Source organism: Fundulus heteroclitus, unplaced genomic scaffold (genome assembly GCF_011125445.2).
Source record: "Fundulus heteroclitus isolate FHET01 unplaced genomic scaffold, MU-UCD_Fhet_4.1 scaffold_42, whole genome shotgun sequence".
Lineage (NCBI taxonomy): Eukaryota > Metazoa > Chordata > Actinopteri > Cyprinodontiformes > Fundulidae > Fundulus > Fundulus heteroclitus.
In genome coordinates, this window is record NW_023396835.1 from 3,078,485 (window position 1) to 3,091,849 (window position 13,365).

The 13,365-nt window shown below is 39.2% G+C and overlaps 1 protein-coding gene across 8 annotated transcripts in view; it reads left to right on the forward strand.

The window, feature by feature from the left end:
- Positions 1–13,365, forward strand: part of LOC105917585 (disco-interacting protein 2 homolog C) — a 253,099-nt gene that overhangs the window by 193,057 nt on the left and 46,677 nt on the right. For all 8 annotated transcript variants that reach the window (XM_036131247.1, XM_036131249.1, XM_036131243.1 and 5 more), the window contains 4 exons: positions 3,999–4,090; positions 9,823–9,933; positions 10,773–10,896; positions 13,209–13,318. In XM_036131247.1, coding sequence (XP_035987140.1) covers positions 3,999–4,090; positions 9,823–9,933; positions 10,773–10,896; positions 13,209–13,318 — 437 coding nt within the window. The remainder of the gene's footprint in view (positions 1–3,998; positions 4,091–9,822; positions 9,934–10,772; positions 10,897–13,208; positions 13,319–13,365) is intronic.

The window sequence follows — 13,365 nt, forward strand, 5'->3', positions numbered from 1 at the left end:
AATGGGGCAGTTAGGACACAAAATCCTAAAACTTAAACCACAATTGTGAAAAATCTGAAAAAGTTATGCAAACACCAGCTCAGTTAGTTAAAGTCCAACTTTTCTTTTTAACATTGGATGCCGTGTTAAATGCAGTAGATTATACCCGAGCTGCAGGGAGGGATGACTTTCCTTAAATGTTCCGTAATATTGTGAAAATTTTTAATTTTATAAAGCACTGTTATGTAAGAACTCTAAAAGTTATAGCATCCTCTTAATAAAATAATAATAATATTATTAATAATCTTTGTCACTGCAACATGCATTCCAATTAATTGTGTCTGCATGTACACCGTCCCCTATATGTTGCAAAGGAAACATAAGATAGTAAGAAAATACAGTAAATAATGAGTGTATGTTATGTAAGTTTGTCACCATCAATTAAGACATAGTTGTGTGGCACGTCAAGAGAAAAAATATATATTTCTTCCTCTTTCATTTTTATGTCTTCTTTTAATGTGTCCTTCAAAACCAGAAAAGTCTCCTTATGTTCTCCCTATCTGGGTCACGGCTCTCCTCGGCATCATTCATCAGCCTTTTGCTCTATTAGAGCTCAGACAGCCCATTAAATCAGCCAACAGGTGGTCCCAGCAAGCTTGTGACATACAAACACCAGTGAAGGTCTTCAGGAGGCTAATATATTAGCTTTACTTTGTGGAAAATCCAGAAATCCTCCTTTAAAAGGTGGATCTGTGTTTGATTTTAAATGCATGGATTTTTTGAAGGATCCATGACTGTGTGAATGCTTCCAGGCTTGTTGATGTTGTGGTTTTTGCTGTTCAGCTTCAGCCTTTCCTACCTGAGCTTTGCATGTTTCTGTGTGTGCGGTGGATTCCTCAGATTGTTTGAAGGTCTTAGACGAGTCAAGCAGGTACCTGCTGCCCAGGTGTTTTTATTTGTGTTGCTAAATAGACTTCACTGCTCCCATAAAGTGACAGACCTGAAATTACAGCTCTTGAACCCAACCAAGGTACAACTCTGCTGGCAACATTACTGGAAACCTGACATACCTGTTTTTGGTCTACTTGTTAGCTCTCAACACTAAGCCCATAAATCTCCAAAGCGTTTCTCTCTACCAGATCCTCCAGTCTTGTTCATCATGCAGGTCTACAGGTCAGATAATGGAGAATATTCCCCGTCAGTCTCAGTTTATAAATCTGAAACGTTGCGAAATAACTGAACGGATATTTGATGCAAAACTCTTTTCTGATATTTGGTCAGTTTTTCTGCTTTTTTGAATGTATCATCCCTCAAACTATAGAATAAAATGGTCTAGTGTTGCTTAATCATATTTACAGTGGTGCTGCCAAACCTGAGTAAATTTTGTTATCCGGTTCATCGCACCAGGAAACAGCCTTAATTTGGAGGGAACCGGACTTTTGTTCAGTTCTTTCTGAAGACGTTTCGTCACCTATCCAGAAGTCTTTGTCAGTTCTGGAGGCTCGCACTGAGCAACCTGCAGTTGGAGCGCTGCTGCTTTTAAGGACATGGAGGCCAATGGAGCATTCTAGGTCAAATGTAAATCAATGTACTTACTTATATACTTGGTCAACTGAATCATGAAAAGATGCTGATGTAATCTCTCTGGAACGTGAACTGAAGACTCCTGGACAAGCGTTGAAACGTTTTCAGAAGGCACTGAACGACAGTCTGGCTGCCTCCTATTTAAGCCTGTTTGCTGTAAACTCTTTGTAGTTGCCAAACATATACTCCTGTAACTCACCCACACTCAGTGCAAATTCCCAATCACAAATCCCACATGACTTGTTGTGCATTGAGATGCTCGTATTATGCTACAGTCATGAGCTTTCTGTGTCTTAAACATTAGTTTCAGCTTCACTGTTAAGACAAAACAGGCAGGAGTTTCATACCTGGCGGGATTATTAATGAACCTATCAGAGGTGTGAGAACATACAAGTGAAATAGTTCTTGTGCAGAATTGCTGTTGTAGATGTTATTAAAGCTGGCCAGCCAGATTGATAGTGTGTAGCACTCTCTGTTGTGCACATTGGCAATCTGGGTCTGCGGCCATTGAATCTGTTCATTCAGCAGAACTCTCTGAGCTGATTGGCCGAAGCGACTCCTAGTGCCCCGCCTACTCAAAGTTTGGTTTTAGCCAATCACGGTATGAAATGAAAATGAAAGCAGCGCCGTCATGAGAAACCACAGCAAGTTTACGCTGGTTGAAGCGCTTCTTGCTGTTCTTCTTTCAAAGAAGAAATCGTGGATTCTGAGAAAACAGGTGTGATAGCAGCAGCTACTCCTGCGCCGCCATGTTTGTTTTGGTTCAGCTGTGGACTCAACTGCTCTTGCTTTCGTTACACCTGTATGTCCCGTCTTAAACCATAATACTCTAACTAGGGCTGGACGACAATTCATTATAAATATATTTATCGCTCGATGGACGTAAATGGATGATAGAAAAGGGGTGAATAAAAAGTTCAATAGAATAACAGTTTTCCTTCCTTTTGCGTTATATCCTATCATGTAGGTTAATACTACAGTCATTACATCCTCCCAACCAATCACAACGCAGACCCAGGAACCAAGCTCCGCCCCATTCAGAGAGCACGCGTTCTTTTTTTCTTTCTTTAAAACTTGCAGTTTTGGTAAAAAGTTGGTTGAATAAAGGATTAAGTTTGAATTCAGTGTTTGTCTTTATCTAAAAATAGGTTGCTAAGCAACAGCGTAAAACGGCCAGAATAAATAATTCTTGATATCGATCAATATGATTTTTATTTTATTGATATGCTTTTTTCTATATATCGTCCAGCCCTAACTCTAACGTGATTGGGCGGGACAAGATGGATTCTCGTGTGTTTGTGAACCACATGACATCTGCTTTCATGCAAGATTATGATTTATTTTTTATTTGTTAGCTTCAATCAGCTCGATTTTTGCTCTTAAAACTAAATTTGATCGTGTGAGTGTCACTTTAAAACTCCTCAATACATCTCTTTCGACACTCAACATCACAAAGCATTGGCGGTAGCTCTGAAGCGAAACAACAGTGGAGGATGCAAACAGCAAACTGCTGAACGGGAAAAGGTTTTTATGTCTCCGTTAATAATTCAGACATGAAAACTTGGGGATATGTGGCCACGTCTGTTTGCCTTCTTGAATCTCCAAGATCTCATTATCTTCTATTCATTAGTTCTGACAAACACTTGGGGGAAGGAGAAAAAAAAGAAACCTCCCCTCTCATGGAAAAGCTAAGCATTTCACGCTGGATCGCCCATGCATAATAATATCTGTGTAAAGCGGGTTGAATCATGGGATGAAAAGGGGAGCGGATGAAATTGATTCCTTTGTTTTTGAGTTGCAGCGTTAATGATCAGAGCAGACTGGAGCTGTCAGGCGAAATGAAAACTGATCAGAAAGATTTGACGCCGTTTATTGACTTCACACGGCGCAGAGGAATTTCTAAAGTGATACTGACTTTTATTTTTGAACTTACTTCTTCCAGAAGGGCTGAAGGGTTGATCCGTGTCACCTGAAGCTGCGTGAGCTTTGTCATAATAACCAAAAGCAATCATTAAGACACTAAACATCTGTAACGGATCACTCGTGGGGCCTTCATGACTTCTTCTGATGTGCTGTGGTTCTCGTGTTTGACTCCAAAGCTTCACTGTATATGGGTCTAATTATTAAGGAATTCTGAAGAACGTTTAGTTTATTTCATGTCGAGGAAGCGTCTGTGATCATTTTCAAACCCATCTACCCTCAAGATGCTACACATGCTTGGTCAAACGTCTTCAAACAACCAGACTTCTGTCAGTTCTGCAATATCTCATGTATGAGGACTTATTATATTATCCAGCTGTTACACACCAATGTCTATTGATCCCATGGTTCAGAAGTTGCATCTTTGAGTCAATTCTGACCAATTTTCGGATACCTCATCTGGTAAATTAGGACCCTTTACTAGTTCTAACTTGTTCTAATATTTTGACTCGCAGGTAAACTATGGTCCAGGAGCGTGAAGGTGGCCTACAACCTGCTGCACAAGCTGGGAACCAAACAAGAACCACTTGTGAGGCCTGGAGACCGGGTGAGTTTAAAGAAGCGAGGACATACGAAGTGTTCAGGCTCATATGCTGCGTTTTGGTTTTCTCCCAACATGACGGCGTATAAATCCTGTTAACTTTGGTCTCATCTGCCAAAAGACTATTTTTCCAGAGGTTTCTTTCAGGTGCAGCGTCACAAATTTTAATTTTGCTGACATCTAGTTTCAGGTAGGAGAGAGCTTGTACTTACACACAAGCCATACTAGTTCAGTATTTCCAACAATTAACATGCTAACTGAGCCCTAGAGTGAACTTTCTTTAGTTTTCACATATAAATATGATTAATTCCTTAAAGAATTAAATCAAGCAACAAATAATAGAAACAGCACTAATGCAAGAAGCTTTTACACAGAAAACTGAGCTGGATTACATTATTGTTTGGAACGTAATGACAGCAGATTATAATGCAGATTATCATATGAGAGAGAGAGAGACTATGCGTCTGCCGGGAGGACAGATTAGTTGAACTACTCTGCCCTGTTTCTAACATAAGGGCAAAATAAACATAACTTTTTTATTGAATTAACCTACTAGGTTTATTGCACTGCAAAAACGGAACTAGAAATATTCTTTAAAATTACAGTATTTGTCCTTGATTTGAGCAGGTAAATAAGATGCTTTGCCAATGGAATAAGATTTTTGCACTTAAAATACAAACAATTCATCTCCATCTGCTTATTTTAAGTACAGGATGTCTAATTATCTTATTTTAGGGGTCAAAATACTCATTCCGTTGGCAGATAATCTTATTTACCTGCTCAAATCAAGGATTAATACACTAACTTTAAGAACATTTTACTTATTTTTAGATCCGTTTTTGCAGTGTGTTGCTATTGCGTACTCCAGGTGCGGGCTGCTTTACATGAATGCACTTCTAGTTTCGACATTACAGTCAGGCAGTCTGGTAGACAGCTCAGGGGTCCTCTCAGGTAATAACACAGTGTACTTTAATGCTCCAAATATCCACTGAGCGGAGCGTTTTTGTTGCTAACCAAAGTCGTACTTACATATTTTGACAGATTTTTGAGTGCATTGCACCACATAAAATCAATCAGTAAGCACAAGAAGTACGATAATAGTGCATAAGTTTAAAAAAAGTAAATAAATCACTTTAAGTGCACCGGATTATAAGGCGCACTATTAATTTTTGAAAAAATTTAAGGATTTTAAGTGTGCCTTATAGTCCAAAAAATACTGTACATGTTCGGCCATCAAAATCCCACCCTGTCTCTGTCCTGGATAGAACGTCAACGATACTAGCTGAAAAAACGAATCCCACAAGCCCATAAACAAGCAACGAGCCCATGAAGCATGTGGAAAGCTCTGGCTGAAGGATCAAAGACTCAGAGAGAAACATCAGGCTTGAATAATTCTGAGATGTACAGGGCAGCTTGTCCATATGAATCGAGCTTAGGGGGCAAAAATCCTTTAATGTTTAAAGTACTTTTGAACCAGTTGTCTAGAATAATACTTAAGTGACATTGAATCCACAATACTGTGCATCTGCATTGCATTTAAATTATGACAGGAGGTGCTCTGTCTGCATCACCTTCCTGCACATGTAAACACTACAGCATAAATAAACGGATCAGGAAATAACACACCAAATGTGATGCAATAATGCAGTCTTACAGATTTAAATGTTACTGAGGTACTGATGCAGTGACCTAATAATAGCTTTTCACTTTATTCTGCAATACTATCCAAGCCATCTACCCATGCTGATGAAGAGTTACCCAACTCTAGATACTTGGAACTGGAAGTGACGGCATGACGTACTTCCTGAGTAATTAATAATAACACTCAGCTAATAATTATTTCACTTAAAGTTCGTTAATTCATTCCTACGCTATAGACACTAAAACATGGAAATAAGATATAAGATTTAACTGCAAAAGTAACCAGTACCCAGTCCTGATAAAGGAGAAAACAGTAAAGTTTACACCCTTGATCCCAATCGACCTGCAGTATTCAGACCAGAAGTGCATCAGAAGCGGCAAACGGTTAAGAAAATATGACAGGACTTGATTTTGCACAAAGTATTCCAGGAATACTTTCTATGTTAGATGGCAATAGCAGGTGATCTGTGTCCCCTGATGATGTCACAGCTAACAGAACATCAGACCAGGTGTTCCTTCTATGAAGAGAAAAATGACAGAGAACAAAAAGATAAAAGCTGAAATAACAAATAATGCAAATTGGAGAGCAGTAGGAGAACTCAGCAGAGTGAGAGAAATAGACCCTGATGTCCTCCAGTAGACTAAGCATATAGCAGCATAACTACAGAGATAACTCAGGGTAACCTAAGCCACTATCAGCTTTGTCAAAAAGGAAAGTTTTAAGCTTAAAGTAGTTTAAAATGGCCTTATAACACTTTCCAGACAAATGAGCTCATAGTGGAAGTCTTTTTTCCTGGGCAACACACCAGTCTGCTGTAAAACAGCTAGCAGATAAAAAATATCAAATAGTCGAATGTCGTAATAGGTTGCCTGACTCATGCGTTTGATTAGCAACAGATACTTGATGCTTTACTGTTGAAAGTGACATAAAAAGGTTAATAAAGCTGCAGCAGTGAAAACTGTTGTTGACATGTCACAGGTGGCTTTTTTTAAGCTATCTGACCTCCTCAACACATCCTGGAAACAGCGTTACTCACAAACACCAGACCCCCTCTTCTGTTACGTGATTGTTTCCTTCAAACTTTGAAAAACTTCCCTGCATCTGGCTTGAATTTAGCTTTAGTCTGATGTCACCTCTCAGGCTTTTTGAGCCGTTGCTAAACAAACGCAGCACCGAGTCGTTCTGCCGTACCTAAAGGAACAGACTGACCCCCTTCTTCTCTTCGCTGTCGTTATCACCACATCACGTTTTGGATCCGTTGCTCAGGACATTAAAAGATCCTCAAACTGAAATGGAAAAGGCTTCGGCAGCAGCCGTGCCTGTTTCTGATGTCATGCGACGCCCCCAGAGTCTCTGTTGTATCGCTTTCATCTTCATTTTAGGCTTGATCTCAGGCTCAGCTGGAAAAATGAGTCAAGGCTGACACAACGCCGGGTAACCCTGCAGCTCTGGGTGTTTTAATTATGACTCCTCTGCTTCTTTCCCCACTCCCGCTCAGTGAGAATCACAGATCGCTCTCTTTCACCTTGAACAGGCTGCAAAACAAAAAAATCACATTTTCAAAGATGTTGATATTAAATCTACTTTAATGTGAAAAGCTTAGAAGCAGAATCAGCTGACCTGAGTACTCATTGCAGAGTTTTTGTTTTTTAAGCACATTAGAAATCTAATTATTTCTGTTGGGGAAGAGATCATAAGGAGATGACTGGGGGGAGTTTTTGAAATATTGAAGGTTATTTGGTTTTTTATAATACTCCATCTGTACGATTGAAGTTGTTTAATTTTATTTGCTTTTCTAATTCAGTGTTTCTAATTTTCTCCAAATGTCTTTTTGTGTTTTGCTGAGCAGCAATCAGTTTTTATAGTTATTTCTCTGAGACGGTTTATGCAACATATTGTCATTTCATGTCTTTTTATTCTTTATGTGCAATAATGCCCTCTAGTTGGATATTTTTTTTTATCTCAGTTTTGATCCAAAGCTGGGTATGTTGTGTTTCTTGCAGCTTAAGAAGAAAAAGCTAAACATAGTGTTTCTTTTTTGATGCCTCCTGGCAAACAAACCTAAAAAACAAGAACACATAAAACATTTAGACTGCTAGTCCTGCCATCAAGATACAGAAACATCTCAAGATATTTGAATGTTGTAAAAAGTTCAATATGATTTCATTTTTATTCATAAAGCAGATTTAAAAACAAGAGATTAACAAAGTCCTGAACAATAAAAGGCCAAAGCAGTGATTTAAACGTAGATCAAAACAAGTTTTATTACATAGAGTGAAATATTTCAAGCCTGTCTTTCTTGCTTTTCTGATAATTATGGTTTACATGGAATAAAAAACAAAAATATTTGGAGCACTGAAACAAAGATGCTTGGAAATATTCAACAAGTTGTAAATTCAGTATAGTTGACAGATCTGTTCGTCCCTGTTATTATCGTGTTGTAATATCTAACAATACTATATTACTAGAATAAGCTTGGACGTATTTTAACCTGCACCTAAAACCCACCGTCCTGACTTCATACATTCATTCTTTAATGTTATTTAATGAAACTTAAGAGAATTACTTTGAGACGTACAGAGTCCTGGGGTAGAATAATCCCCTTTTCTTACAAAGGAAGCTTTAGGGATTCATATGATAAGGAACATTATTAATGCATTAAGCCTCCTTTCCTTTACATTTTTACTTTTCAGATTTCAAAATAATAATAAAAAAATCACTCTGTGCACAGCAACATTTTAAAGCAGACTCATAGTGGGGGAAAAAAACCCATAATCTGGCTGTTGGTTCCTCTACAGAGCCATTTCTCTCTTGTTTCATTTTGCTTCAATAAAAGCAACGCAGCTTATATGAATAAATGATAAAGCCAACAACCAATCAGCAGCTCTTATAAAAGACCTTTATATTGGTACAGCAGTTATCCTCCTTGCTTGTGTGCCGCGGCAGACGGGCAGACGTATCCTCTCTGTGCAGCTTTCTGCAGATGAAGCCCGGCCGGCTCCAGTGAGACCTGCAAACATCGATATTACATCTGTTAAAGCGTCGTTACGTTCCCCCCATTCATTCAGCTGCACTTAGCTTGTAGCACACACAGTGTATATCTGCTTTAGTAATGTGTATAAAAGCTATTAAGCGGCACCGGGGTTTACTGGTAACGTCACACCAGGCAACCGGAGCTGAGCCGGACCCAATAAGGCAGAGATAACATCCTCACTGTGGCGTGGTGCAAGCGTGTTAACAATGATGCCTTCATGTCCTGGGTGCAGAAAGTCATATGGAGACTCGTGCATGTTTTGGTTAAACTGGTGAAACATTTTCCAGGCAATAAAATCCTGCAGTAAAATAAAATAAAACCATCTTGCGGGTCAGGAGGAAAAAAAACTTTGTCTCTGTAGAATGAGAGTGGAGCAAAAAAAAAAGCCTTTTCTGTGAAAAACATCAATGTTTCAGGTCAAGAAAGGTTTGTATTTAGGTTCAGGTGAATGTTTTTGTTTAGGTTGTTCGATACAGAGGTCCCATGTATTAATTAAACTGTAGAAATAAAGCAGTTTTTTTTTACTGATTTAAGGGAAATGTGGCAGAAGCTTTATCCTTTTCTGCTACAAACCATCAGCTCAGCCACACTGCAAAAAGGGAACTCAGAGAAGGTAAAATCCTCTTGAAATTAGTATTTTTCATTGATTTCAGCTGGTAAATCAGATTATTTGCCAATGGAATAAGATTTTTGCACTTAAAATAAGAACAATTCATCTCCATCGTCTTATTCCAAGTGCAGGATGTCTAATTATCTTATTTTAGGGGTAGAATTTGTCATTCCATTGGCAAATAGTCTTATTTAGCTGCTGAAATCAAGGAAATATATACAAATTTTAAGAACATTTTACTTTTAGTTCCCTTTTTTCAGTGCACTTGTCTAGCCTCAAAGCACATTTTCCTTTTCATTTCCCACCATGTTGCCCCAAATGCAGCGCAGGCGGCTCATTCTTTACTAAAGCTGCCCCCCCTCTCTGCTCCATTTCACCTTTCAGAATAAAACGACGGCGTAATCACCTCAGTCCACAGCAACTAATGGCATCACTTGCGTTTCTGTCTGTAGGTGGCGCTGGTCTTCCCCAACAATGACCCCGGTGCCTTTATGACGGCTTTTTACGGCTGCTTGCTGGCGGAGGTCGTTCCCGTGCCGATAGAGGTACCGCTGACCAGGAAGGTAAGGATTCATTACCTCTGCAACTTCAGTTTACCTTCATCAGATGCTTCAAAAGACAAAAAGTAGAACAGGAAAGGATGCTGATTTAATAAATAATCTTTCAAGGATATTTTATTTAAGCAATTAAAGAGTATTTAAAGCACTAAAAACTATAGAAACATACGGGAAGGTTTAGAAATTCTTGTACAAGCAATTGTCTCCCACCTCACAATAGGGGTTTCTTAGAAAAAGAGAAGAAATAAAGAAAGGAAAAAGATTTCTGTACAAATACGAACATGAACCTTGATAAATTCATGATTAAATCAGAATCAGAATCAAGTTTAATCGCCAAGTAGGTTTGCACTTACAAGGAATTTGACTTGGTGTTGATGGTGCAGACAAAAAATAAAAATACAGTAAAATAAAAAGGATATATATACAGAAGCTATATACACTCAGTAAACTGTGCGTTAATGTAACGCAGAAGCTTGTAAATGTAGCACTGTTGAGCTGGAAGACATTAAGGAAACCCGAAACAATGCTCATGTGCAGAAATAAAACAGAAAGGAACTAAAAGAAGAGTAGAGACACTTATTCTGATTGGTGGTGTCAAAGTTAGACATGGATGGCTGGTGTTAAAGCGCAGCAGCTGATCTTTAAGCTGAACATTTGGAAAATACGTCAGGAAGGAGCCCAGCAGTCACCAGACTATTTCTAGCTGATGAAATGGAGATTGAAGGGGAAATAAACTCATTTGGTTTCTCGCATACTTTATAAAATACACCGTAGGAAGCAAAGCGAGAACTTGGCGATAACGTTCCCGAGCCCACACTCCTTCCATGCCTCTGCTGTGTTCGCAGGACGCCGGCAGTCAGCAGATCGGCTTCCTGTTGGGGAGCTGCGGCGTCACCGTGGCTCTGACCAGCGACGCCTGCCATAAAGGTCTGCCCAAGAGTCCCACCGGAGAGATCCCGCAGTTCAAAGGTCAGACACGCACAACGCCGTTCACTGGGACTCTGTCCTGTAAAGCATGAGGCAGAGCTGACGTCATTATACGTACACTCGCCTTGAATATACAACCGAACTGCAGCCAGATACGCTTTGGTTAAAGAGCTCCTGGGATATTAGAATAACTGAACATTTGTTTTAGGCACAATAAACACCTTAAAGTTGGGTTTTGATAACTAACAGTCAGCTTGACCCTTTCAATCTGAAACCTTTTTTATTTTTATGCCTCGAAGATTGCTCACCCTTAACTGGAAATATTGTCGTTTACCAAGAAAAACAGCAAAGGGGACACAAATTTTACAACCGTTGTCAGTCGGAAGCAGTTTTCTATCTTTTTTTATCTTCTGGCTTCTGTATTCCTGATACTTTGTGCAGCTATGACAGCATCTTCCTCTCTGACATCAGAGGATCCACTCCCACCACGTCACTGGCCTTAGGATAAACAGTTTCTACTTGTTTCTGAGACTTTCAGCTTGTAGACAACAACTTTGTCATTTTCAAGGGGTTATTTTAAAAAAATGCATTTAATAGATTTTATGCATTTAGAAGAAAAAATCTGTTTCCGTAGAAAAACTTCCTCTCGTTTTTTTAAACATTTCCATTGTGTTTGTTCATTTGCGTAACTGAAGTTTTCACTGAACTCCCCACAGACCTGAGTCGGCTGAAAAAGATCAAAGTTTGATGAATCTTCTGAGATCTATGAGTTTCTGTACTTCCACAGAGTTTACAGGTCTTACCTGGAGAGCCAAACGGCGCGTCGCTCTGCTTATTTCAGTCGTGTTTAAATAACACGGATCATTACGGCTCAAAAATCTCTTCAGCAGCAAATTATTGTTCGATTTGCTTAAGTTTTGCCTGATTATTTTTTCATTACGGTGTGATTTTGGTGAAATGTTGGATCTAAACAGTCCTTAAATGTTTTTTTTGAATATCATTCCTTTACAAGCTTCCAGCTAAATAATTACACATATAAATAACATACTATTGTTCATTTGATAATCTTTAAACAATAAATATGTACCAAAAGGAAGTTGTGAGCAGCAATCAAATTAAATATGCAATTGCTTATGATAAAAACCTGTGACTACTTTACTATCTATAAGATATAGCTGATTTAGTGTGAACTGGTTCATATTAAGGCTTGTGAACTACAGCTTTAGATTAATAGATTAATTAATTTATAAATTGATCATGTTTTTAATTAAGTGACCACATGAACCATGTTATTATTGTTCATCAGCAGAGAGCGATTGACCGTCATAGTGGAGCCATATAGTGCATTAGAGTAAACAACAAAGCAGGACGAGAGCATCTTCTGTTTTTATTACGGAACAACTTTCAGATCTGCAGCCATTAAGAGCTAATTATAGTTTATTTGGGCTCTCTCTGTTTCTAATAACGGAGCGTTCAACGACCTCCTGGAAATGGGAAGTCCAATACTCTGTTTGGAAATGTATTATACGAAGCTCTATAAGTGAATTTATTGCTTAAATTGGGAGAAAAGTACAAATTCGGAGGGAAATGAATGTAAAAAGCAACAAACGAGGCAAACATGATTCACGTTAGTGGTGCAGTAAAGCAGCTTGTTTTAAGTGTGAAGTTGGACCCTCTAACAAGATGTTTTACTGACTTTTTTCATAGATTTAGACTTCGGATACTCGACTACTGTTACTCAGCTAGAACAAAGAGAAAAGCTGCATAATCCGTCCGATTTAAAGGGTCTTAATTTGTTGTGTAAAGTTGAAATGGTTCCTTTATAATAAGAAGAATGAAGGCCTTTCATTTACTGTGAGCTCTGAGTAAAATAACCTGACGGAGCAAAATTGCTGGCAGGCAGGCCGAGAGATGGAGCGATGTGGAGAAACTCAGAGGGATGCAGATCGATAGAAAAACAACCATCAGTACAGAGAGGAGGGAGGGAGAGAAACCTCTGAGTGATAAATAACCGCGCCTTGCTTTGCAGTAATGGGTTTATAAATAGAAACCTGATGCCAGCAGATTTAAGATTGTCAGTGTGGCGCTCATTAAAGCAAAGTGCTTCTCCAATCGATCAGCTTGAAGCGCGTCTCGGTCCCACGGCTTCTTCTGTCTCTCCTCCATCTGCTGTAATTCAGACATTAGCAGGACTCAAACGCTGGATTTCACGTTGAGTATTTTAACACCCACGCGACCTTTTAGCGCTGATTGGGCGGCACATCCTCGTACAACATTTCCCCTTTGAGACGTAGAAAATAAAGTTTAAGCAGCTTTCTCCTCCACAATCCCTGATCTGCTCTCCTTGTGTCCAGGTTGGCCAAAGGTTCTGTGGTTCGTCCCAGAGTCCAAACACCTCTCCAAGCCGCCCCGAGACTGGTTCCCCCAGATCAAGGATGCCAACCAGGAGACGGCCTACATCGAGGTAAACTGGATGAGTTTGGCAGAACGTTCCCACCTGTTGGCTTTTGC